The sequence below is a fragment of the Sparus aurata genome, chromosome 4 (genome assembly GCF_900880675.1).
Source record: "Sparus aurata chromosome 4, fSpaAur1.1, whole genome shotgun sequence".
NCBI lineage: Eukaryota > Metazoa > Chordata > Actinopteri > Spariformes > Sparidae > Sparus > Sparus aurata.
Window position 1 is genome coordinate 10,121,200 of NC_044190.1, and position 27,139 is coordinate 10,148,338.

General features: G+C 42.1%; 1 protein-coding gene across 4 annotated transcripts in view; it reads right to left on the bottom strand.

Moving 5' to 3' along the window:
* Nucleotides 1–27,139, bottom strand: part of ntrk3b (neurotrophic tyrosine kinase, receptor, type 3b) — a 189,345-nt gene that overhangs the window by 123,619 nt on the left and 38,587 nt on the right. For all 4 annotated transcript variants that reach the window (XM_030414473.1, XM_030414472.1, XM_030414471.1 and 1 more), the window contains exon 3: nucleotides 24,832–24,903. In XM_030414473.1, the coding sequence (XP_030270333.1) occupies nucleotides 24,832–24,903 (72 nt within the window). The remainder of the gene's footprint in view (nucleotides 1–24,831; nucleotides 24,904–27,139) is intronic.

Consider the following 27,139-nt stretch of genomic DNA (forward strand, 5'->3'; position numbering starts at 1 on the left):
ATGATGTCCAAACAGCTTATATTGTGCACATAACATGCGAGAGTGAGAGAGCCGGGAAGGCATCGACCCCAGGCGTCGAGTGAGCACGCGCTTTCAAGTATTTTAACAATCTGATGCGTGAAATGAGGACCGTCTCCACTACTTTCCGTTTCATTAAAAAAAGGAAGAAAAGGAGAAAAAAACGAATTGAATCTGAAGAGCGGTTTATCCTTGGCAGCTCAAAAACACTGGCCTCAAGGACACTCAACTTTCCGATGCCCCACTTACTAACACAACAACGACAATTTATGGAAATGCAGGTGGAGGTGCAGGGAGTGAAGAATTACTGTCGACTCATCTTCAGATAATGTGTTGTTGTCTGAAAATGATCGCCTGCCACTCACAGCTTGATAGCTACCGCGTACATGAGGGGTTTCACAGAATAATCGATCGGTCGACTGTTAGAACGAGTCGATACTGTATTTTTGTCAGCCAATCTACGAAAAAGTTCATGTGAGATTTTCTTTGTGTGTGATGGGTGGATAGTGACATATTTGTGGATCCTGGAACACGTCTATGAATGTCTTCTGGTTTTTGATTCGACAGTGGCTTCTAAAATGCAGCTGCCGTGAATTCCCCGGCTGACAAATATCACGGAGATCCAAGAAGAAAGGTCTGGACAGGAACTTCAACACTGAGGTTATATAGGGTTACATGGGCTGAGGTCCGGTACATGGTCTTAATGACAATGGCAAAAATATGGATGTTTTGGTGTTTGTGGCATCCTGCCATGCCCATTTGAGATGTTTCCCTGCTCCATCACGCAGGTAAAATGATCAACACAGACCACTGTAACAGAAACACAGCCGGCTGAAAACCAGCTACTGCAAATGGAATTCTATTTAGAGGAAATACTCATATTAATCCAACAAGAGGCTTTTCCTAAAATTCACCAAGAGAGCTGCATCAAAATGAATAATATTCCAGAGGCAGTCAATTGGAAGTAATTACTTGACCACCTCCCCCAATATTGCTGAGAATTGCTCATAAAAGTATAATAAGTGCAGATTAAAGTGTTGGAAATAACTTGGTAGTCTAGTCCAGTCTCTGCATGCCCGACGCCAAAAGAAATATAAATAAAAGGTGTTTAAGGGATTTCAGCAGCACAGAGTGAAAACAATAACACTGATTATTAAAGAGATGGCAGCTAATATCAACATCAAGGCTTGACATTCGCTGCGAGCGAGTAAATACATTCCAAAAAAGAAATAGCGTCTCCCTCTTAATGATCAGTAAATATAAGGTTTAGTGAACAGCAGCTGTTTGTCAGCTCAGCCCGAGCAGTCGTGTCTAACATCTGCACAGCCGGCAGAGTCTCTGCAGAGCGAGCGGAGCACAGAGGCTGTGAGCTGAATGACAATGATCAGTTCAGGTGGATGGACCTCGTGTTTCAGAAACATAACCCTAGCAGGTGACATCCAAATCATTCGCGCTCTCGCCGGCAGAAATGAGCACGGCGACATTCAGAACATGAAAAACAGCTCCGCCGCCCAGCCGGAGAGATTCCTCCCGGCTCGGTTACAGCTGGCTCCACTCAGCGGGCTGCAGGTTGGGCCGCCTCCCTCCATTAGCCTGCAGGATCCATTTATCCTTTCATCACACTGCACTCCTGCAACAATAACACTATCACCTTGCCATGCAACACACATCAGAGTGGCTTTGGCCAAGTGGCGTTTCTTCGGCGTTCGCAGTAACGAGTAAAGGTTTAAGGAAGCGGGGAAGTGGAGCTAATCACAGCGACTCGAGTACTCGGGGTTAAAACTCTTCCTGGGCGTGACGGGAGCAGAGGAGGGCAGAAGAGGGAGGGATGTGAGATGAAAAGAGTAGACGATGATGACATCACCAGTGATGAAATTCAGCATTTAGACAGTTTGATACTTCAAATAAGTAGATCTGCACCTTCTTTATAAAATCCTTTTTGTGCTTACTTTTTGTAAGCACAAAATATGTAATTTTGTAATGCAATTTTAACATTTTGTTAATGTCTTGAAGGCCATACTGTTAACAACAAAGACAAATCTTTTTTATTATTTTTACTATGCCTCTGCTTGTAGAGAGATGCAGCATAAACATATCTCTTTCCCTCATTATGCATTGTTATAATTGTGAATCAGTAATAAGAAAATTAAAATGATTGTTTGAATGTTGAATTCTGAAAGTTGGTTCCAGCTTCTAACACGGTTTGTGAGCCAGCAGTACAACAGCATTGGTATCTGTGTTTGGTCGGCGATCAACAGTCTTGGTAGTTGCCAGTTAGTGGGAAAATATTTTAAAATGGCTGATGTCTACATACAGAATGTGCCCAGTTTTACTGTACTGTCCTACTTTTGGCTTACTAGCATTAGCAACGTTAGCGTTTGCTAGCTAGCTTTAGCAACGCTGACTAGTGCATCAACCAGCGAGCACTTGAGGGGGCAGGTGATTCAAACAACAGCAGCGTGGTGACGTGTATGCACTGGCAGGGGGAGATGGAGTGACACATTCAGTGGCTGAATGTTATCAAGAACACCTTTACAGTCTTATTTCAGTCCATTTCTACGTCTCTGTGAAGTCATTTGAATTGCCTCGTGTCTGAATGATGCCGTATAAATTCACTCGCCTTCATGACTTTGGCAAACCCTTTGAATTCTCTGCCATTTTATGTCTTCTCTTTTTCGAAAATGGCCTTTGTAAAAAGTATGTGATAAGAAAGAAAAAGCAATTTAAAATATGCAGAAGATGAGACATGAAATTGCAAACTAAATAGTGGAACAGCATTAAACGTTTCCGCAGCCCAAATGTCATCATTAGAGAATAAGTTGAACACCTGCCTGTACTTAAAATAGAGTGATGGTGACTGGACTGGTGTTAAGTCAACCTTTGGAACAGTGAACCTAATACAACATGCTGTACATACATGACTGTTTGTCTAACTGTATGCTTAAGAGTGAGTGTATACATATATATATATATATATATATACACCTGACAGTAATATTCTGTTTGAATTCAAACATTGTCACGCTTTTTAAAAAAATGACATTAATAACCAGTGCTCATGTTAAAAGTGGTATAAAAGATAAAAAACTTGAACTACAAGACTGATTCCCACTCTGCCACCTGGTGATGGTGGAATCAGATTGTGAATGAATGAAAGCAAATACATGTATTGTGGAAGAATATGATACATTTGTGTGTTGTTATAATTATAACTTACTGTCGAATGAAATTCTCGTCCTCTTAATTCTCTCCGTCTGATTCAGTGGCTCACATAAGTCCACACAGTCCAAACACCCTAAAGAAATTCATAAACTCACTGCTGGTCTATTTTTTTCAAATTCAGACGATTATGTTTAATGTTATTTGAAAGCAAGCCAGCTGTGCTACTTAAAGATGAGTTTAGCATGCTTTAAACAGTCTCCATAGGGAGCAATCACTATCTAAAAGCCACGAAAGAAACATATAGAATATTAACCACTTTATAGCACAGTGGTGTTTTTCTACCATCCCTATGGGGTGCTATACAAATGTGTTTGAGAACATCATATTGAGGTGTATATTCTAAACTCAGTGCCATGAATCAATATGAGAAGAGATGAATTTTCACACGTTTTAACAGCTTGTCAGGTTGTGTTCGGAATCCTCTCGTGACGGCTGCTGCTAATTCCAGATCAGATACATTTTTCCAGAATTTAATACTTTAACAACAGGAAACCGAAACAAAGCGAAAGCAGCTTAGAAATCAAACTGCGGCAGCTCCCGCGTTGCAGAGTTCAGGCTGTCTGCCAGCCTTCGAGCTGATCCAAAGCTAACTCGAAATCCCCAACCTGGGGTCTGTTTGGTGGAGGGGGCAGCAGGTTGCAACGTCGCTGTCTCGCAGCTGAGGAGGTGTTGAGGTGGATGTACGGTATAACACCAGCCCAGGCCTGCCTGGATGATTGCCACCACCGCACAGCAGCTCTCAGCATCTCCCAGCACCCCCTCTGCCGTAGCTGTCATACACAGCCACCTGGGGCTGCCATCTTGACTTGTTTTGACGAGGCTGGCTGAGTGGAAGGAGGAGCAGGGGCAGATGGTACTGTTAAACTGGCAGGGGTGACGTGGCTGGCAATGAGCCGGGCATCCCTGCGAGTCTCAGACAGCAGGAAGCCACCTTGACCCAGCCGGGGCTGCCAGATCTTAATTCCCATCACCCCACTGGAGACAGAGGGCTGCGGGCCATGCAGATCCAGGCCCGGTGAAGACAGCTCAGACAGCCTGGCCTCCCAGCAGCCCCTAGGTCATTGGCTAGCACTCTGCCAAACATCCTATTAGGGATCATTTTGTGCATCTTGGCTAACTTCAGTTTCGGTGACACTAAATGAACGAACCTCACGACTACGAGCAGAGCAATGGCATTTACGATGAAGCGAGCCGAGAGGAAGAGGCCAAGGGAGGAAAGGACCATGTTGAGAAACCGGAATATATATATATATACATCATTTCCAGTGATTAAGCATTTAAATGAAATGGCTATATAGAATAAATGTACTAGAAACAACCCCAACAGTCTACATCCATTGTGACACAGCGGTGCTTTGAGCTAAATGCCATGGCAACATGCAGGGCCGGATCAAATGGACAGATTACTCCAGGCAGATGATGTGATGATATTTTTGGTACAATGTTGCATCACGATCCATCCAACTGTTATTCTGATATTTCAGTCTGGACATAATTGGTTGACAGACCAACCAACCTTTTCAGTTTCCATTTTTTTGGATGCATTTTGTTCATCATTTCCTGAGAATAAAAACCCTAAATTATGTTTGACGGGTTGTGAACAGGTTCTGTGCCTTTTGTGCCGAGCCACCGGCCCTTCTTGCTGTTTGCCTTCAGTAAATAATACAGTGAATAGATGTTTCATACTGGCAGGTCAAGATTACTACTTTCTGCCCTCTGGCATTAATTTCTTGTGGAAATAATGGGGAAAGGCCAATAAGTAGAAAAGTAACAATCAATATCTAACACCTGTCAATCCCACCCGATGTAATCCCAGGCGGTGGTTTTACAGTGACCTACTGTTCCATTGTTATCATGTCGTGCTCTTTTTTTTTCCATGTGTAAGCAACAACAGAGCCTCCACAGTGCCAAACAGAGAATGGTGAAAAAGAAATACTGATTACATGTTGAGTATCTATAGAGCTACAGGCTGCCTCAAGCTGTGCGTGAGGAAGTGGGAAGCTGGTGCGTTTTATCACACAGTAACCAGTCAAACAACCGGCCAGAGTATTCCAGTCTGAGTTAGCCAGTGAGCCAACCGTGAAGCCGACGATGCCAATGTTTTACTCTCCGCTGACACGACTTAATTGAACTGCCATAGCCTTCTCTAACTTCTTCAGATTTAATTGGATCATTAGCAGAACAGATTTAATTACAGGCAGAGCCGAATGGTTTGCATTAAATCGGCACCTGGAAACCTTTGCGTAATATCAAAAGCTGAACAAAACGGAGCAGTTTGTCAAAGGGAGGCGGTGCAATGGACTGGTACTTACACTTCAGTCCTGGGTGAGCTTATCTGCAGTTGCCAAGGAAGAAATATATTAACAGCTAAACTTTTATGCATATATGCTTATTACCAACAGATTTGGTTCAGTGAAAAACACTTTGAGCTCACATCACGAATAGAAAAAAACAGACAAAGTGTAAGCGTTGATGACCAAACTGAGTTTTGGTCTGATCCTCACAGATTCAACCAACATCCTGCATGAAAAACAAACTCAATACAGCCGTCAGAAAATCTTTTCATGTAGATCTCTCTGTCTCTCTGCCCTCCTGTGCTTCTGAATGCTCACTGATGTATTTACATGTGTGCATACATCAGTAACAAACGACATAGTCATTGACTACGGATCTTAAAGGGGTAACTCCACCAATGTCGCACATTGAAGTGTGTTTCCAGGTCTTGGGGAGTACAACTGTGTACATAGTGTATAGTACTACATTAGTATAAAGCCTTTTGTCGCTCCAGAGGAAGCTGCGTGTAATCTTATGACTTGCCTCCAGTGATGTCACACAGTGGAAATCCTGCATCATGGGTAACGGTTTTCAAAGTGAGAAGAGTGGGAGGAATAAGAATGTGGTATCTCTGGTTCTGCTGGTTTGACTTTGATCATCTTTCATAAGCTTTGCAAATTGAGTCTGCGTCTTTTCAAATCTGGCCCCTACGTTACCCACAATTCAACTTAGCCATTAAGTGACATCACTGAAGTCAATTTATCAGATTACATGCAGCTTTCTCTGGAGCCATAAAAGGCATCATACTGCTGTTTTCACATATGCAGTGGTACTCCCCAAGACCTGTAAGACACACCTTAATGTGGAACAATGGTGGAGTTACCCTTTAAAACTGAACTGACAAAACGATTAAAACCAGCAAGTGATTCATAATTTTCCCCTATTTAGTGCTTTTTTCTATGTAGGTATGTGTGACCAGCTGCTCTCCTGCTAGCTCAGTACATTCTACCATCACATACCTACATCAAGACATGTACAAAATGCTTCTAATCTAAAGTCGTAACAACAAAATGTGGCGTAACTGTTCTACAAACTGTCGCGGTACCACCTCAAACCTCATTTAAGATGACGTACACTGACAGAAAAGTCACAGAGAAGTCGTTCATTGTAGCAGTCAAGCTAACGTAGCAGATAGCGCTAACGTTACTTTGAACTGGCCCAAACCGCCACTCTTGCCCGTACAGCTTTTTGCAACTCTGTTTATTACTGTTTCTCTGGATTGGAACGTCATTTTCAGAGGTATCTCTTTGATCCAGTTTTGAAATGAAAATGTAATGATTTATTTCAGTCACACCATGATAATTCATCATAACAAAGTTAAAATATCAAACACTAGTCTCATATTATTTTTTGTTTTTTAAAAGAAACTGTGGAATGTGTCAAAATTGAAAGGAAACCATTCACACCACTGGAAAAGGGATTAAAAAAACAGGGAGCACAAGGAAATGAAATTAAAAAGCTCTGATGTGGACTGAGATAATGACCGCAGAATGCGAGTGTGTGCAGCGCGGTGCACTCATGGTGACATTTATGAGAGAAGGCGCCACTGATTATCAAAGAGTTCAGTGAGTCTTAAGCTGTGATTGCTAACATCACTTCAGAGTCTTTTGGACATTTGGAGAGAAGCAGGGAGTTAGCACCTCTGAAAATTATCACTCACTCGAGCTGTCTCATCTCTGCGGCTGCGGTGCGAGGCTCAAATAGTGTTTTTCTGTGAAATGTGCGGGCTACTTTGAAGATCAATAGTCATCTAGGCTGTAAAACCATTTAATGCTGAGGCCCAGTAATCCATAACCTGCTGGCTTCGAACACACACTTTTCCTTTGGCCGTATTTTACATTTTTTCACCATAATAACTTACACGTAATGCTACTAATCAATGTTAAACAAACTGCAAGAACACATTTTAACCAAATAATGTGTGACATTGCTGAAGTCTTTGGTGCAAATCAGAGCTGAATGATTCAAGGAAATTATTGAATTGCAATTTCACTGAACAATATTGCAACTGCCATTTAAATTGTGATTATTTTATTTCAATATATTGCATACTTCTTGTTATGGATGCGGTCCCGGGGCTCTTTAAACCAGTCAGCTAGAGAAAAGTGAACCTCTATAGACCTGCGTTGATTTCTTTAGAATAAATCACTAATTAAGCCCACATGTATAAAAAGATTACATCAGTGGGAACATTTTATATTCAAAACATAAACATGATATTCTGATATATTCATTTATACGAGTTACTTACTGTACAGTTTTCCAGAACTTTAGCATTTGTAATAAATAGCCGGAATTCAAAGGTAGCTCCAAAGCTGTAGGGGGCAGCATTACCGCTCACTGCTGCTAACATACTGGACAATAATGCTACTTTTGGGTGTAGCTATTGTTGGTTGTAGCGACTAACTGCCATGCTGATTGCTATATGCTAGTGGCCCCTTTGGATGACTAAAGCATGCCTGCACCACAAGCTCGGACGACCCGGTCGGTCACTGAACGAACAGCAGTGGACACGGACATGATTTCCCCTCTTGATCTTTTCACATCTCCGTTGCTGAATTGAGGATATATTTCGAGCAGGCCAGAGATGACTGTGTCACAAAAAAAAACAGTTTTATTTTGTCCATCTAGAGTTTAAATGTTTGTTGTAGGATGAGTTGACCAGCCAGCTGAGCTCGTCTTACAGGCTGGCCACGCTGGATGCTCAGCTGCTGCTCGCCCTATTGGTTTACATGGAGTTGAGACAGTTGTCAGTGCAGCCAATGAAATGAACGGTTGCTGATATGATTATATGATGATTTTGTAGGTTATAATTAAAAATGCCACTCTTCCAAATCATAATATTGACTTTAAATGATGAACTGTTCAGCCGTCGAACAATAAGATGATTTTGGCCAAAACTGTGTTAATAGATTACAATTATTTATTATAATTTGGGGGAACCAAATGTTTTTCTCCGCAACATGTTATTAAATCTGAACTCTTGGAGTCTCTGAGTGTTCTCGTACAGAGAAGTGTGGAGACGGAAACAGACTGTACCGTTAACGCTCCAAACAGCCATCTTATCAGCCTCCCTGGATACACAGGAGGGAAAAAACCTTATTTCCTTTTTCACATTATCAAAGTCAGTCCCCTCTATCTGTCTCTGTCACAGGGAAATCAGCCCACTGCCACACTCTCACACCGCCACACAACCTCCGTGTATGAGAGGCCAGTGGGCTCCATCCAGAGGCCAGGCAGCAGAGCCACAGGGCTTCGGGAGAAAAGGTCTGATCCTCTCCCCCTCATGGCACAGTAAATAGCAATCTGCGAGGCTGAAATCCTCATCCTCTTGTCCAAACACATCTGAGGGTTCCTCGCCAGTGTCGTTTGATTGACGGCGCCTGTGTCGGAGGGCTTGGCGCTGTGTACACCCAGTGTCAGGCCTCAGTCAGACAACTGTCTGTCAGTGCACAGGTTGCAGAGTGAGTGGGGAGTGATGTGGGAGGATGGAGGAGGGTGGAACTGAGCGGAGGGGAGGGGGCCGGGGGCAAAGTGCTGCCTCAGGAATCACAGAACCTCATCTGGCCTGCGGGATTTGGCTGCCTCAGAGAAGGGCTGCTGCTGCTTCTGCCGCTGCTGCTCCAGCTTCCCACCTCAGACACTGACAAGCACACAGTGAGCGGAGAGCATGATGACCCTGCATGTCCGAACTCCTGCATCGCAGCTTGAAAGCGCTCCAGCATCTCGGTTAAGAGGACGGAGCGCCGCAAACGAGCTCCTGCACGGCACCTAGACCCGATCCTTCACCGAGATGAAAGCAGCTATTTTTAGCTGCTCCCTCAGCTCATGTAAAGAAAATGTTGTCTCACCTGGATCATTTTTCCCCACTTTGGTTGTTCAACACTCGAGAGATCAAAAGCAACGTCGGTAAAGTGAAGGCAGCAAGGTGAGGATGCAGTGAACTGTCGGTGGGAGGTTTGAACTTGAGGCGGTAGGAGAAAGCTCAGCGTTACAGACGCTATCGATCCAGTCACGCCGGTTGACATGGAGTCCTCTGAGACTGAATGTCCTGTACTGCAGATTAACTGGAGCCATTATTCCTGTGGCACACCGCGACCCACAACCACCCACTGCTGTCTCAGGACCCGCAAAGCCGTCATAAAGCATTAGGCTCTGCTAGAGTGCTGTGATTATGGATGTAAAGATCGCCTGCACAGCCTGGCGACTCTCCGTCTCTCTGAACAGGCCTTGAGGTGAAAGCCTCCTTCTACTTTAGTCCTGCTTTCATACCTAATTTCTCTGTCTCTTGCTCACTCTTTCTCCTGTCCATAGCTACCTGTAGCCTGTGTGTCACACATCTCTCTTTCACATCTGTCCTCTACCTCGTCACATTTTTTTAAAAACTAAATTTTCACGTTTGGTTTGAGCCAGACGGGGCTTTTCGCAGCAATGCATCACTCCCATATCAATTTGTTGGGACGTTGACTGAGCGAAGCAAGAAAAGTAATTAGGACCCTAAAGAAACACCGACCAACACACACACACGCACGTTCAAACACACACACAACCTGCTTCCATATAGTAATTTAGTGTTGAAGTTGCATTAAGTGGTTTGGCACCACAGTAGGGCAGAAAGAGTCAGAAAGATGTATATTTTTCTTGATTTTGAAATCATTTCTCTCTCTCTCTATCTCTCTAACAGACGCATTTGTCCAAAGCGACTTACAATAAGTACAATTGTCACAAGAAAGAAACCACAACATATCACCATCGATAAAGTAAAAGAGAAAAAAAAGAAACATTGTTGTTGAACATGTTGTCTAACTGTCGGCTGGCGTGCCACCTGCTTTGTTTTTGCGTGTTTTACAGTGACCTCAGTACAGTGTTACCATAACCAATAGAAATGATGGCTGAACCTATAATATAAGATGTAAGTCATAAACCCAAAAAATCTTCCATCAACAATATTTGTTATGGAGTCTCCTATTTAGAATTTCCTTCAAAACAGACTAAAATGTTCAATGTTGTCTTTTCTGTGTGATTTTCACTTGGTTAGTCAGCTACTGAGAGAACCTCCAGCTCTCTTCTACTTGAGATATTTGACTTCACTCAAGCATAACTCCACATACAGAGAGGGTATGTTCAACTTGTGTGAGCCGCCCAAAAAAAATAAAGTTATGGGCCAGACTAACACATATTTGCAAATACGTTGGCAGTTGGTATGTTATGTAAAACACTGATCAACTTCCTCAACATATACGCAGCTGTCACTGCTCTACTGTCTAGTCTGAATGTGCCCACATGTGCCCTGGGGAGAGGAAGAGGGAGTGAGACGGCGCGGGGAGGTAATTAAAGACTAGATTAAGATCGTTGATAAAAGCACAGTGTAGTGAGGATTTCATACCCAGATGTAGCCTATAGAAGCTGGACCTACAGGTGCTCATTCAACCCATGTTGGTGAGGTTTATGTGAGTCAGCTGTGACTCTGTCGATGATACAGAATCCAGTCTGCAGTCTGTAGAAATAGTCATTTTGGATCTTGTTGTTCGTAGGATGTTTTTTTGGTCTAAGGGGCTTGTTGATAATGAGCAAATATAGAATATCGCCAGACTTTTCCATTATGGCCTGGCATGGATAACAGAGCAGACAGAATAAATTAATGTCATGCTGACCCTAATGGCTCCGCAGACACAAAAGTAGAATTTATGGTGCTTTATGGATTAGAGTGGGCACATCTTTTAGTGACTCAGCCTGCAGATGGGCCCTTTAGCATGTCTGACAAGCCTTTCTGTTTGACAGAGCACTAGAGTCACTTGTCTACCTGTTGTATTCAGGCCCTGCACTCATCAACATCAGTCTACGCTCTGTACAGTCTCCGCCCAGCCTCAGAGCTCATTTCATCGATACAAAACAAGCAGTATAGACAGTTCAGACCTAAAAGTGTAGATTGATGCACTCCATTCAAAACCAGAGAGTGTCCCAGTGGTCAAGTCACGGCAGATAGCCGGCCGGTGAGCAGCGGAGCGTTTCTCCCCACAGTCCACGCCGCCAGCAGATACCATGCTCCATGACACCACTATCAGGGGGTGGCAAGCTTTGTGTTTGTGTTTACAGTGAGATTAGCCACAAGCACATCCAAGCATCCGAGCATGAGGACGGAATGTAAATTTGAACTCAGTATAAATTTATGAATGTGCTGCTTCAATTTCAAATGCTTGTTTGCTCTCTCAAACTTCCACGTCTGGGGAATAAGCCTCGCCTCACTATATGCCCTGTTTAACTGGTGCTTCTAATGTGTTCTTCTCCTCTGTTGTTGAGTTGCACTTTATTTATTTTTTTCCTCATGAAAAATTCACCATTTTCCATACTGGAAAAATCCATTACCCCCACTCTAGAACAGAGACAGGGAGCAGACTGCGCTATCAAACAGCAGTGTGTTTCATCGACTGCAGGAACACAGCAGCAGGCACAGCAACACGTCCGGTTCCTACACTGAAAGAGTGATTTCATGCGATGCATTGTGCGTGGTGAGTTTTTTTCAAAATGGCGGGGGTGGTCTACTACAACATCTAATGTTAGAGGGAGATCCTGAAGTACCCTTCACCTCCCCATCAGCTATCTCCCACAGTCATACGGCTTCAGCCCCGGCAGAGACGAGCGGCAGGTCGGCCTGTGGGAGTGAATCAGGTCCACGCAACCTTTACCCGCAGAGCAACGCCAACTTCCAATTTAACACACTCGGAAAGCAGAAACGCGACCACACAGAGCACAGTGGGCAGGAAGCGCTAGAGTGTGATCTCAGCTGAGCTGCTGTTGATTCAGGGAAAGATTCTGCAGTGCACTATATGCATCCAGTGCCTGTATGTATGGCATGCACCCAGCTTCATACCGCATGTGTATTATTTGATGGAAATAACTGGCTCACTGGAATAAATAGTGCTGGTCTCTGAAGGGTACAGCCTGAGTGTAGGAGGAAGTCCTCCTCCAGAGCAAAGCTAAACTGAGAAAGGACAGGATGGGGAGAGATAAACAGCCGTTATGCATTTGTTAAAGAATCAAAAGTCATGCGCTGACTCCCACAGAAGCAAAACATTTACGCTAGCCCACATTACTGTGTTCACTTGTATAGCTTTGCAAACACAGCTGAATAGTTATTTTAATGTATTCTGGATTGCTATAATTTGAGAAGTCTAAACACAGATGGATATTTTCCTCTCGGGAGAACAGCAGTAGATATTTGAGGGTGTAGCAATCACAGTAGCTTTATCTTAATGATATTCTTTGCAGCTTTTTCTTGTCTTTAACATTAACTTTGTAGGCATTAATGAACTGATATTGATTTCAGGAATTGTAATTACCTTCCTCAGTGATGTTATTGTGCCATTATAAATGAGACTTTAAACTGCTACAGCTAGACTTGAGTTTTGCTGACACATGTACCCTGAGAGGTTTTTTTTGGGTCATAAACTGGCATAACAAGGCCTTGTTCACATCTAAAATAATGAATTGTTAATGGAAGTAAACAGAAAAGATGCTCAGTGACGGATTGAAACAGCTCCAATAATAGCAGGTACATTACTTGTTTATAAAGGCTCTAAAGCTGTCACTATTTTTTCCAGAGAGGAAATGTGTTTTTCCCGGGGGAGAAAGGATGAATATTCCTTAACACCGCCCCGCTTCCTATTTATTCGTTTAACCCCTATCAACTGGACCAAGAAAATCCCACTAACATCTGGCCTTTGTCCTTAAAGGGCATTGTACTGCTAAACAGAACTGACAGTAGGACCTTTGGAATTTGGAATTTTATGGCTCTGCAGTCCCTCGACCATGCAACATCTGTATTCCTGCACAGCTGTGGTACTATGCGGCTGTCTGACGGCAATGTAAAGCACCAACAGTGTTCAAAATATATACCATACACTTTTATATATATATATATATATATATATATATATATATATATATATATATATATATATATACATGTAAGGGATATATATATATATATATATATGTATATATATATATATACATGTAAGGGATATATATATATATATATATATATATATATATATATATATATATATATATATATGTAAGGGATAATGCCCTACGAGGTGTCCATAAACAGGAGTTAATTGACGACGCGGAGGCCTATAACTCCTGTTTATGGACACCTCGAAGGGCATTATCCCGCTTATACCATGGTCACTTGCCAAAGAAAAGAAATTCGGACCATTAATTTACATTTTCATGCGTATTACAATCAAAATATAAAGTTTTTCACAAGCCATAACTTAGTTTCCCTGGTAACGCCTGAGGGTTTGACTAATACCTGGAACAATCATTACTCTCCCGTAAGATTCTTATGCAACGGAAGCGTTGTTCACTCCTCCAGTAAATAGGACGGACCATAGATACGACTTGGCAACGGGAGATATTCTAGTCCGCTTAGCGATGAGCCAGAAAGCTAACGCTATGCTAGCAAGATTCAAAGTCAATAACATTGCATACGGTTGACAAACAGTAAATATAATTTGACAGTATGCTAGCTAACACGATTAGCTAACTAACCAGTCATGTCATTGTCCCCAATCAATAGCAAGATGTTCACGAACAAATGACCAGCCGTGTGTAACGTTACTGTGGCTGCAGCCTGAAGCAGAGAGTTTAACAGCGAACAGGATGTGAGATTATATTCGCGTATCAGTAAATTTAGAGGGGAAGTGAACTTTCTGCAGCTTGTGTGTTACAGTCGCCACCCTGTGGTGTTCAGAGGATAAGACACTGAAGGACTGACAGACTGAACTCAGTGCTGGAAATAACATATTCAGATTTGATACGCCAGCTAGCGCATTGATTTACAGCGGTGAATAGTCAGTTTGAGTGGAACTAGTTAGTAGGTGTCCATATATCAGGGGTTAATGGACACCCTGCAGCCAATCAGGTGGCTAAAATATGTCTTACCTGTGCTGTTTAGCAGTACAATGCTCTGCTGACCTGTCAGTACTACGCGCTGCTTCTCCACACAGTGGGAGAGCTGACGGTCATCTACTGCAGGTAATACACTGATTATGGATAAGTGTCTTGTACAAACCCCACATTAAAAGACCGGTACCTTAAGCCTGTCTCCCCACCCACTCACAATTCCCCAGCATGTCTGGGTTTCAAAATGACAACTCTTCAGAATGGTTCCGTTTCACTTTCTAACTACCGGTTTACTGCCACCTCAGCCTGTTCATGCCAGAAGGGTTATGGTGTCATGAGGATTTTTTAAGTACGAATTGATACAGGCAAACTAGCTCCTCTTACCCCCGAGACAAGGTAAAAAAGAAACATTTAATACACACTTAACGATTCACCCTTTCACACCGACTGTGTGTGTAGTAATGGCTGCAGAGCTCATCTAATAGAGAAAAGGTCTCAAGTTCAGCTTCTTCCAGTGCCAATAGGTTAAAATATGATCATGTTTGGTTGATCTCTGGCAACGACCCTGGCCCCTTTTCTGCTTTCTCTGGGTTGGAGCGTCTCTTAACAGCTCTGAGTGTGAATGTAAGATGCTTGACACAGACAGCATATAATGGTTTAGCATTCATTTACACCTACAAGATCACTGCTCTATTTTTATGTGCCTATAGAGGCACCAGGCATAACACTACAGAGACTGAAGGTGTCAGCTGGGTAACCATTCTATCTCCCAGTCAGCTGCCATCTGAAGTGAACAGGCTACCTGAAAACCTGACGGAAAACGAAAGACACAGGAGGAGGAGGAAGGGCGAAAGAAAGTCTATGTTAAAGGAATGAGGAAGAGAAAGCAGAGAGTTTAAAAGCCTCAACAAGGTAAACAGAGAATAATCAGACTTCTAATTAAAGGTGGTCTCAGGCGAGTCGGCCAGCTGACCCGAGTATGAAAGTGACATTTAGGAATAAAAAAAATAAAAAAAATGTAAAAAGACACGTAGCCGGGAAGATTTAATGAGAGAGTCTCTCCACTTCCCTCACCCTGTGGGGAGTGACCTTTCAGACTCCCCGGTGACAACGTTCCCTCCAGATTTATTGGGCCTCTCCCTCGGCTGCACTGGAATAAAGAGAAGAGTTGCCTCACCATCCAGACGCTGACCTTTAATTTGACACAGGCGGGGACAAGCACAGCGCACGAAGCCTGACCAGCCAGCAACATCAAATAGAGAACTGGACCCAGCAGTGGCAGAAATAAGTTGAAAGCCTGAGACCTCACAGTGGCACCTTTGTTGACCGCATTTCCACCTGATGGTTTGTGTTGAAGATAAATGTGTGTGAAATGAATGTCACAGTATAGCGAAGCGAGAACGCTGGGTATTCACAGCTGGAGGGATCCAAGGGAGCGGCAGAACAGGAAGTGATCGCTGAAATGACACTGACAAGTTTCTGCCTAGCTAGCTAGCAGTCAGCCATTGTCTTCTGGTGTTAATCAGAGGTATGAGTCACCCTCCCAAATGTTACATGCAAGTCCTGAGTCTTAATCTTAAGATAATTGGATTTCCTACAGAGAGTTAGATGAGAATGGTCTACACTAAATATGTAGCAGACAGTTAGCTTAGCTTAATGCAGAGACTGGAAACAGTTGGGGCTAGCTCTGACCAGATGGTAGAATAACACCTGTCAGTTATCTTACCGTGAGATAAAACCCTAGAAAGTCGCAGCCTCTTGTGTTCTTCATTTAAAAACAGATTAAACATCTGAGATATAATTCGACCACATTAATGAGCTTTAAAGGTGCAGGTAGATCATTATTTCTTTTTTTACCTTTAGACAAAACAAGTTAATTTGTAATGAGAGTGTCAATGACCTTCTCATCTACTTGTGCTCCAGAAAGCAATAAGAGTGTTTCCCAAAATATGAAACTCAGATGTTGAACCAGAATTGTTTTTCATCTAAGAAATTACATTTGAAAAAGCAGGTTTGCAGTTGTGGTCCAATTGAGTATGCAGACAAACAGGTAATAATTGTAAGTAGAGAGAGCAAGTTCATAGTTGGCAATCCATGTGATTAACATCTGCTAACTGTAGCTCTCATTAGCTAGTCAGATAGCCATGCAGCTAGCAGAGTGTTGGTGTTTACACTGCTAGTTCAGGAGACTTTGACTGTAAGAGGCCAGGGATGTTTTCAACTAAAATTTTCACAAATTGCAATTTTAAATGATTATATCCCTATTTAAGTTAGCCGGGGGTTAAAATGGCAGTTAGCTGACTGGGCCAGCGGAAGTCTCAGAGTGCACAACGCAGAACATCCAGGTAATCCTGTAACCAGGAAGTCAAACTTTTCTGCCATCATGCGCAACTGAGCAACTTTCAAAGGAATGACCTGGTTCTGCCCGTGACGCTGTATGCAGTTCTCATTGTACATCTATGGGAGAACGTGTGGCACTGGTCCAACAGATTTAAGTGTTTTTATTGTTCTTGTTCTTCTTTTTTTTTCTTTTTGCATCTTAAATTTGGCAACACTAAAGGGTGTCCTCAATTCCATTTACAATTTGTGTTTCAGACTAAATCCACCTAGATGTGTTTAGTAAGCCCATTTTAACCTGCAGGAGTTTTTGATGGCTCTAATGTTTTTGCTGCCACAGAGAAAAAAAAGAAAACAGGTCCAAATAGTGTCCAGAGAGACAGACTCATCCATCAATCAGCAAAGACTTACAGCTGTCACAGAATTATGTGAGATTTATTATTTATTATTATGAGAAAATCATTCTGATCAATGATCACTTCAAGAGCTAGACAAAAGATGTGTTGGTATTTGATTTACCAACAATCAATGTGATTACTGAATTTAACAAGAGAAAAGACTTCAAGGATGAGAACTATCTCACCCCGGACCAACAGTGTCTTTAGGAAACTTTCTGAACAGCACCACTCTTTATATACAGTATTCAAAGTATTGTGTAAAAACAGGTTCAGGGAAAATGGTTGTCACGTAATCATCATATTGTATATTCAGACTGACAGTTTAATATTCCAGTAAAGTGAGTCAGGTTATGTAACGGGTCAGTGTGGTCAAGTACACATACAGTCATCACAGGAGAAAAATACAAATGGATGCATGTCCTCAACCAAAGCTGGAGTGAAAATGGTGCATTTTAAACTGCTGGGGCACAATCCAGCTGTGTGTGACTGGTTTTCGATGGCATGCCTCCTCTGCCTGCCTGACCAAGCAATGCAAGGTCATATAACCACTTCTCAAACGCTTGTAACTGTGTGAGCGTGGGAGAGACCCAATTGGAGGAGGCTATAATGAGCAATAAGCAATAATGATTTAATAATAATGGGTTTAACCCAGCACAGTCCTCTTGCAATGCTGCAACAACACAATTAATTCATCTAACATAAATCTCCAATACACATGATAATGCCCATTTACTGTGAGCACTGGCAAGGTGAGGCAACGCAGGATGTAAGTCGTCAGCACAACACCTTCATTGGCCCTCTGAGTGTGTGTGTGTGTGTGTGTGTGTGTGTGTAATCTCAAACTATTCTGAAGGAGATTAAAGCTTTCATACAATTACTATTATCTAAAGACATTTCACAAGGGCTCCTGTCCCTTATATCTCCACCATCACATTCTGCAGGAAAGAGTAAAGCGGCTATCGTCGGGCAGACTACAGATCCCATTAAAATAAAAAAGAGTCAATTTCTGACACAAAGACAAAGACGATTGAGCTCAGGCCTCCACACATCTGTTGAAACACTCAGACATTGCAACTGTTGAAGGAGACTCTTAAAGGTAAAGTTGGGGTAACGGATACTTTGCCATGCTACTTGTTCATTTAAAACAATAGTGAGTCTTTTTCAACCTCACTAGTGTGTTTGCAATAAAGACAGCAAGAAGTGAGTAGTCAGCTCCTCTGTGTTCAGCCAACAGATTGTTATTACTTTCACTTACCAGTTAACTGAATGTGAAATTCAGTTAACTTTAATATTTAATTATTTCTTTAAAGCCATTTGTTAATGTCTATTTAATCACCCAATGAACAGAATTGTGATTTAGATGCCTGGCTTCTCCCCTGCACATGGAGCTGTTCTACATGAAGAAGCGTGGAGTGTGGAAGAGAAAACAGAACCACTTATTTTACTCCAAAATGATAAAACAGCCGCTCCGTTACAGTACATGTGATGATTATCCTTGTCTGAACCCTTCAACTGGCCCCGACCATTGTATCCACTGCAACTCTAGCTAACAGATAGCTCCGGTTAAGTCTAAAGCTACGTTGAGTTTGGCATTACAGCTGTAGCCATCTTAGTTTTCTGGAGCCAGTAGGGACCATATTTGGACATGTGGGTGGAGCTGGGGAGGATGTCCTGATTGAACCCCAAGGACACACTGTGGTAGAAACTTCTCAATCACAAGGTAGCCAAACCCGGTTTTGTCTTCGATTCTAATCTAAACGGGACCATAATTTAATAAATGAACATTGTGCTGTACTGAAGCAGACTAGAAACTAGGGATTGAAACCATGACCTCATTAGGAAACTATTTACTAGGATGAGAACTCAAGGGAGAGTTAGGGTAATTTTCTCATAATCTTACGTAAAATTAGGTTATTTTTGGAACCAGCGCTGTCGCTCCCTTCTGGTCATGAGTAAGAATGCAGGTTTAGGGCTTCACTTTTCAAAGTCAGAAGCTGCGTCCATATTTTACACAGTCAGTGGTTTAACCTGCACTGCCTTAAAGGTTATAGTCTAAATTAAATGATTCCTTGCACTGCAGACTTTATTTTCGGATCAGTCTCTTCCATTGGATGTTTTAAGTAGGTATGCAGCCCACAGCTCTATAAACTGAAGTACCACATTAAACACAAAATCACCAATCTTTAGTTCAGTGGTACAAAAGTAGAAACTGCAACGGTAGTTTATTCCAGCCTAACATCTGTAACCTAACTGTATCAGCAGCATGTTCTCCTGATGCTGAAGCCTGCAGATAACAGAGAGCTATTACTGGACAACAGCCCATATAAGTGTACATTTTATAATGTTCTTTCGTGTTGTGAAATTAGGATGTGAATCTGCCAAAGGAACCATTTCCCCATGTTGTATGATGTGTTTTCCAATACATGTGCAAATAAAACTGAGCTTTGAAAGTCCAACAGCGGTTTGATGACACACGCTCGCCGAAGTCCAGGGCGCAGAGGTCACGCATGAAATACATATGGAGTACAGACGAGACGGCTCACATCTCAGCAGCTTTGGTCTTCCTGGCACTGATCGTGGTCATTTTCTGCAAAAGCTGTGCAAAATATTACTGATTGTCCCTTCGGTGTCCCTTTATGGCACTTAAGAGGTTCAAGGCTGTTTCATCAGTTTCTCCAGCCGCAACAACTGGTGAGAGGGGATTTGCTGCTGAGCCACTGGAGCCACTGAGACAAACACAGTAATATGTTTAGTTGATGAGCGGTTTTTTTAAAGCAGATATCCCATAGAAAACTTTTCAAATGGCTTGGCAAGAGAAAAGTTTTCATACCAATAGTCATTCATTTACTTTGGCCAGTAACTTGCACTCGTGTATTAAGTTAAACACTTTTCACTTTTACTTTAAACGAGCTGCAACAGATTAGAGTTCTCAGCTCTGACACGTCTCTGTCCCCAACTCCCTCTTGACTGTTTACTGAGAAACAAACTGTGATCTTGGTTATTCTTTTATCTTTGTATCTTATGTAAGAACTGTCTTCTCCCTCTGTCTGAAACACTCTGTTTTAGCTCCTGTCTCTTTAAGGCCATCCCTCCTGAATACCAAGTCTGCTCTGATTGGTTAGCTCACACACGCCTGAGCCAGCACCGCTAGCATGAATAGAGCAGCTGTGGAAAGGAAAGGAAAACAAAAAGCAGAATATATCTCCTTTAAAACATCAGGAGATATAGATCCTAGGACACATGGGCACAGACAACGTAGAAATGTAAGTTGTCCTCCTTTTAGTAACTGTGGTTCTGGAATCTCAGAAACACTAATTGTCAATCATTAACCAAATAAAAGCATCGGCAAGGTGTTTAAAAAGTAAATATCACAGTTTGTTGATTTCCTGTTTGCGACTTGCAAGCACGTTTACTCCGAGTGCTGCTCAAATATTTGTGTCATGAGTGTTGCACAGATTTAACGCAGGGGAATTAATCACATTCTGGAGCTTCGTACAGCCTTGCACATTTGTATTTACCTTTAGGTTCTGTAGCTGATACTCTCATCTGGGCTGTCTGAGCAGAAAATGAGAGGTTCTGTGGCTTGCTCAAGGACACCTCAGCAGGCTGCAGGCTTAATGAACGCACTGGCTTGCAACATTTCTGCAAATCTTTTATGCACCAATACACTTCACTGATGCTTTGACAAGAGATGTGTCTTCCATTGTTTGAACATTTGTTAAAATGGCTGTAAATGCTGCGGTGTGTTTAGCACAGGTGTATCTTATTCTTAGCCCCCATAACAACTTCCAAGACGTCTTGTCACTTAACTGGAGCATTTGCCACGGTAACAAGACGCTAACGATTGCTTTCAGTGCTGTAGTTAGTTACAGTGTATCATTCATTCATGAAGATCTGGGTTAACCACTTTATCGACTGAACAATAACACTATTACTATTGCTAAGCTTTTAAAGTGGCCCCTGTGCTTCACTATACAAGTTTCCAAAACCATGTCCCCAGAACCTCCTCAAAAAAACTCCCTGATATTTCTTTACATGTGGTTTGTTATTTTTTATTTTCATTACTTCATTTAATACTTTTTCATTTCTCTGATCGATAGAGACAGCCTGCTATACATTTCTAAAAGTGGGAAAACATACCACATGTATAAGGAGTTCATGATCTGACAGCATCACAACGCCACAGCAGTCGTATTAAAAAACAAAATCTTGGGGACAAATTTAGGCTCGGTCGAGCGTTTCCTTAGCTCAAACAGCTTACTATGTGTTGTAACAGAAGTTTAAATTCAAATTCAAAATGTCAAGATTTGGTCTTGATTTATTCCTGTTTTATTTTGTAGATTATATTCCCATGTGTCTTGTTGTGCCTTTCCACTTGTCTTTCTCTATTTTCCCCAGTCTTATTGTTTGTTATTGTATTTAAACCTGTGTTTTTCTGTAACCCTCGGTCAATTTGTCTGTTTTATCCTGCGTCTGCTGTGTTCCTGTGCTCCTGTGCTTGTTCCTGGTCCCCATGTGTCCTCTGTGTTCCTGCTTTGTTCTCTGTGGCATCTGGTTTGTCTTCAGCTTTAGATTTCTCTTCAGCTTTCCCCTTGGATCTTCCTTTACCAGCTTTTGTTTAGATTGAAGAGTTTGGACTTTTAGCTCATCATTCAAGCTTGCCTATAGTTCTTTTAACTTCCTGCTTCTTTGTGTCTTAAATTTGAATCCCTTTTTGCAAAAACTAAATAAATAGCACAGGATGGACGTTCAGACTTTCAGTATGATGATGTTATCAAAATGATTTGCAGCACTATGACATTCAATATGAATTCAATTAAAACCTTTCATGCAACTATGTAATATATTATATATTCTTTTTATTTATATGTATATTTAAACAGCTTGATGCAAAATAATGACCCCATGTCATATAAAACCGAGCTATGTGTAAAAGTACACATTAATAATAACCAGATGAGTCTGCTGTGTTTTGGATGAATAAATACTGCATTGACACACATTTTGAAGTGTCCAGGCTCAGACAGCTTCTTTAATGGTATCATTTTGTTATAAACACATAATTAAACACAAACATCAAGACCCTGACCGGTCACCATGGCTGGATTATAACAGTAACATGGCTGATCCCGGAGCTGTGTGGGAGAACTGATCTAATTAGCACCACTATATAAATATCAGTGGATGTTTGTCAGACTGCTGTAGTAAAAAGTCTCCAGCCCTGGCAGTCTCTCACATTGCAGCCTGCAGTGTGTTATGAAACAGGACAGGTATTCGCTCAAATGTCAGACAGAAGGTGATCACAATAAGCAGCAGATTTCAATTTACATAACGCAGCGAAGACAGGAAGTCAGAGCACTACCTTCTTGTTCAAACACATAAGGTCAATATCAATTGATAAAGTAAATGTTACAGATATTACTAACAGTTCAGTAAGCACCAGGGGGAATACTGCATAATATCCGGAAATGTATAATATCGGCTAAACAGAGCAGATCATACGAAGAAGTGCAGTACACACTCCAAGATAGTAGGTGGCGGTATGCGCCTTCTAAGATGGTTTAAAATTCCTTGTATACACACCGCTTCCATCTCTTACAGAGGTAGTTAACGTTAGTTTCATAAGACACTAAAAAAGCTTTCTCAGTCTGAATTTTCAATGTTTAAAGCACCCTGACCTGAACTAACCACACAAAATGATGTGGTATGAAACATTTCTGGCTATTGAAGTAACACCCAGTCACTGTAGAGAGCGGGACACCACCACAGTACCACCCTCTCTGCAGCCTCGCACACCATTCAACATGCTAAGAATTACAAAGTAAATACATGTGAATAGACAATCGTCAAGTCAAAGTATGTAATGTGTGTGCATACAAAATAATGCATGATACATGTATTAAATCACGGAGTGAAAGATTATTAATTGGAAGGATGGTATCGGAGACGCGTCTTTTATGTGTCTCATTTCACATGTTTTCGCCTCAGCCTGACATAAAGAGCTTCAGTTCTCCCCACAAAGGAGCAACCAGTTGAGCGTCTGATAGCCCGAGCTTTGAGTGGACCTGTCTGACACATACATCAATGAGGTCGGCCTTCTGAGGCTAAGCTTAGGCATAATAATTAATCTTCTTTGACATCATCATCCTCGGTGTCACCTAGCAACCATCCATCTACATTAACGAGACCACAAAAGAGGCCTGTCACTGTCTGGGGTGGGGCTTTCACTGATTACAACACATATGCCTCCATGTTGAAGTTAAAATGTATCTAGAGGAGGCGAAATACACCTCAACACACTAGTTTTGTTCTAATTTCAGAATAGTTGTCACATTTTTAGTCCTAATCAAAGAGCAGTGTGCTGTCTGGTGTGAGAGCGTACAGGGTGAAAAGCATCACTTTACAGGAAAGATTGTATTTTTGGTTTCAGCTGTAATTGTTTTTGCACTCTAATGATCACTAACTGAGGGTCTGAAAAACACGCTCTTGTTTACCGTTACCCCAGTGGTGAGAGCGACGGAAAAACCGGCACCGTCAGCCTCTCACCCAATCTCCTCTTCTATCTTTCACATGTTTTGCATCCCTGCCGCTGCATAGCAATTACGGTTGGTGAGAAGAAGGCAGGAAGAGGTGAGAAGGTTACGATACATTTGTTTTCAGCCTTGTCTTTGCAAGTCAGTTTTCTAGAGAGAAAATTAAAGTGAAGGGGGGATTTAAATAACTTCCATTAAATGTTGATGAGCTCAATTAGTTTCACCAATCACCTAACTAGATAAAGATTCAAGCAGTGCAAACTTTTTTCTAGGACGTCTACACACACGCACGGCGCAGTGTGTGCACGCAGGGATGTACGCAGATAATCAGTTACCCAGAAGTCAGCTCATAACACACGATAAATTTGATAATCAGACTACTTTTCTGCCTCACTAACAACCAAGATTAAGTTCCTGACTGACATAAAGTGAATTTACATTAGCAACCACAGTTTGAACTGCCGCTTGCTATCTCTCCCTCTCGCTCACACACACACACGGCTGCAGTGCAGGGTGCAGAGGTTCAGGCCTAACAGCAGTAATCCACAGAAGTAAGGAGAGACCAAGCTGCCTCTCAACTGACAACTGGAAATTGCAAATGGCAACGTGTACAGGTAAAAGACTGTGAGTGACTTCCTCACAGTGTTTACTCCTGGAAAATTGGGGAATAACTAGCTGTCACACAGGGTGACATATCAACCTTTGTTAAAGAAATTACCTTGTTCTTCTCCCAGCTCTCTGATGCTCGGCCTTCTGCACAAATTGTCCATTTGGCGAGAGCTGACTAAATGGAACTGCGTCTTTGGCATGTTGCTCTGCCGCAGCACAAAGAACCGGGGCAGATAGGAATCCAATTATCCAAGGCAAATAATGGATGTCTCATTTAAGATGTGCGGCTGTTGCGACAGTAATGGCAGTGCCACAATTTTCCCGAGGCCAGTCTCTATCAACCGCATCATCTTCTGCTCGACACTAACTCGTCTGTAGCCGTATACCGCAAGCTGTCAGGCATTGCAGATCATAATGAATCTTTTGGAGGCACAGGAAACATGGTTGTCAAAGACGGAATATTTACTTACATGTAGCGTAGGTGTGGGTTCTGAGCGAACGCTCGAGCCTGGATCACCTTCAGTTTGCAATTCATGATCGTTCTGAAATGATAAAATAGAGATGAAACTGTGAACAAATCATCGGAACAAAGACATTTCTTTTCATCCCAGCGTGGGCTCACACACACAGCCTCACATGGATGTGATCATGTAACTGCATCAAGGCCATGTTGGATTATTTTTCGCTGTCCTTTATTTGTGCTGCATTTTTCTGGTTTCTGCACCTCATCTGTTTTCCCCTTGTTTTGGTTTGTTGTGTCTCAGAAGATTTCCCTCTTTCACTATTGTGTCTCAGTGTTATTCTTTTTTTGTCCTTTCACATAAAACAACTGCAAATAAACCTGTTATAAATACACAAAATGGTGGCCTGGTAAGGAAGCATAAGACAGTACTGCTACTCATTTCAAGACATTTTCCCGTCTCTGTTGCAGCAGTCCACTGTGACAAATCAGAATAGTTTCTTGTCTATTCCAATTACTCTAACTTCAATCTGCATGTGTACACCCTGCGGACCTGACACTGAAATGGAAATTTTCTTTGAACCACCATTTGATGAAAGATTTGTGCCGTTACTATAAAGTGAGTGAAACCTTTGATGGGAACGTGCACATTCCCTCATTGTGTTAACTTGTATGGAGTGAAAAACTATGAAATTAAACCAATCCTAATTTTGCTGGGGACCCCGTGGAACCCTCTCAAGGAGCCCAGTTATTCCCAGTGCCCCAGTTTGGAAAACACTGTTCTGGTGCTACAATGGTAATGACTTCTAATCTTGTAATCACAGATGTCTCTCTCCAAAGAAGTCATTGACATCATCAGTGAGCGCCACATAACGCAGTGTGCTGATTATACCCAGCTGTTGGTGCCAATTACCTCGCAGAAGTCTGATCATGCCTCTGTGGTGTTTGACAGGGACGTGGCTTTTTATCGCCCCAAAGTTCCCAAAGTGAGGTTCCCAGCGAAGTGTTTTTGGGGCCCTCTGGAACGTCCCGATGGGTTCCCCGGGATGATTTCACTATTATTTCACTCCCTCGGAATTGTCTTATGCGTAAATGAGTGTTGCGCTTTGGTTAATATCCTCTCGGCAGTGATGACAACATTTTTGATTGAATGCAATCATCCCTTTAAAAAAACAGTAATTTGATGGGTGTGAGGTGTTCTGAACACGTTCTGATTTGTTAAAGGCTGGACTAAAATATATTTGATTAAAGGAGTGTTAACAGTACATGGGTCGTGATCCATGTGTCATTTGGTGCAAGGCTTCGGCACTCGACTGCAATTTTTACTTGAAGGGTGCTTTTGAACTACATTAAAGTTGCCACACTGCCCGTTTTTAAAAATCAGATATAAAACAAGGTAAGATGTACTTGAACATGCAATACCATGGGAAGTGCAAGTGCATTATTCAAAAACACACATTTTAACACAATGATGCACAAAAATAACAACCATAGGTCTGGTTATAGTCTGTTTTCTTATTAGTGTTAAGCAAGTGGCAACTAAATTGAATTTAATTATTGTCTGATAGCTAACTGTGTGCCATAGAGTTCTAGTTCAACTATCAAAAAGAAACTCAACATTCAACAAGCTATAATTCTCTGATAATGTAATGCTGCTGTGTTGCATATTAGTAGGAAACCTGACATATTGTCATAATCTCACTACATCCCAATTGATCAAACTGAATTGGAGGAGAAGCTTGCTCTGGCTGTGTTCATCTATCTTGAGTTTGAGCTGCTCGTAACAGACACCGAAAAGGGCTTTTGTTGAGGCAGATCAGCTGTACACTGAATGTGGCTGGTGAGCGCTTGTACGACCGTTGTTGTAAGCTTGGCTTGAGCTAAATAGTCAGCCCTCTGTTACCATGGTGTTAGCTAATGTCTATCAAAACCAACGTGCTGAGATGTGTCCTTTTTGTTGAACCGGGCGCTCCCATGTGCGCCACCAGAGCTTTTCTGCCAGAAAGTAATGTGATGTCAATATGGGCCCTTAACCTGTCCGACCTGGCTACCTTGACTTTTAGCTCATCAGTAGCCCTGATGTCATAACTCTTTGAATCTCTCACCCTCTGCCACACTGATTGGCAGCATACATCTCCCCAACCAGCGCGCACGTTTAATCTTCCCGACTCGCAGCAACGTGATCTTTGGCTGCTAGCCATCCTTTGACATGGCAGCAGTGTGCTTGATCTTAATGTGGTACAGCATAGTGCTAGCAGTATTACTAAGCTAAAGAGTAGCATCACAAGTTTAACTTCCATTTAACTTTGTTGCCCCTC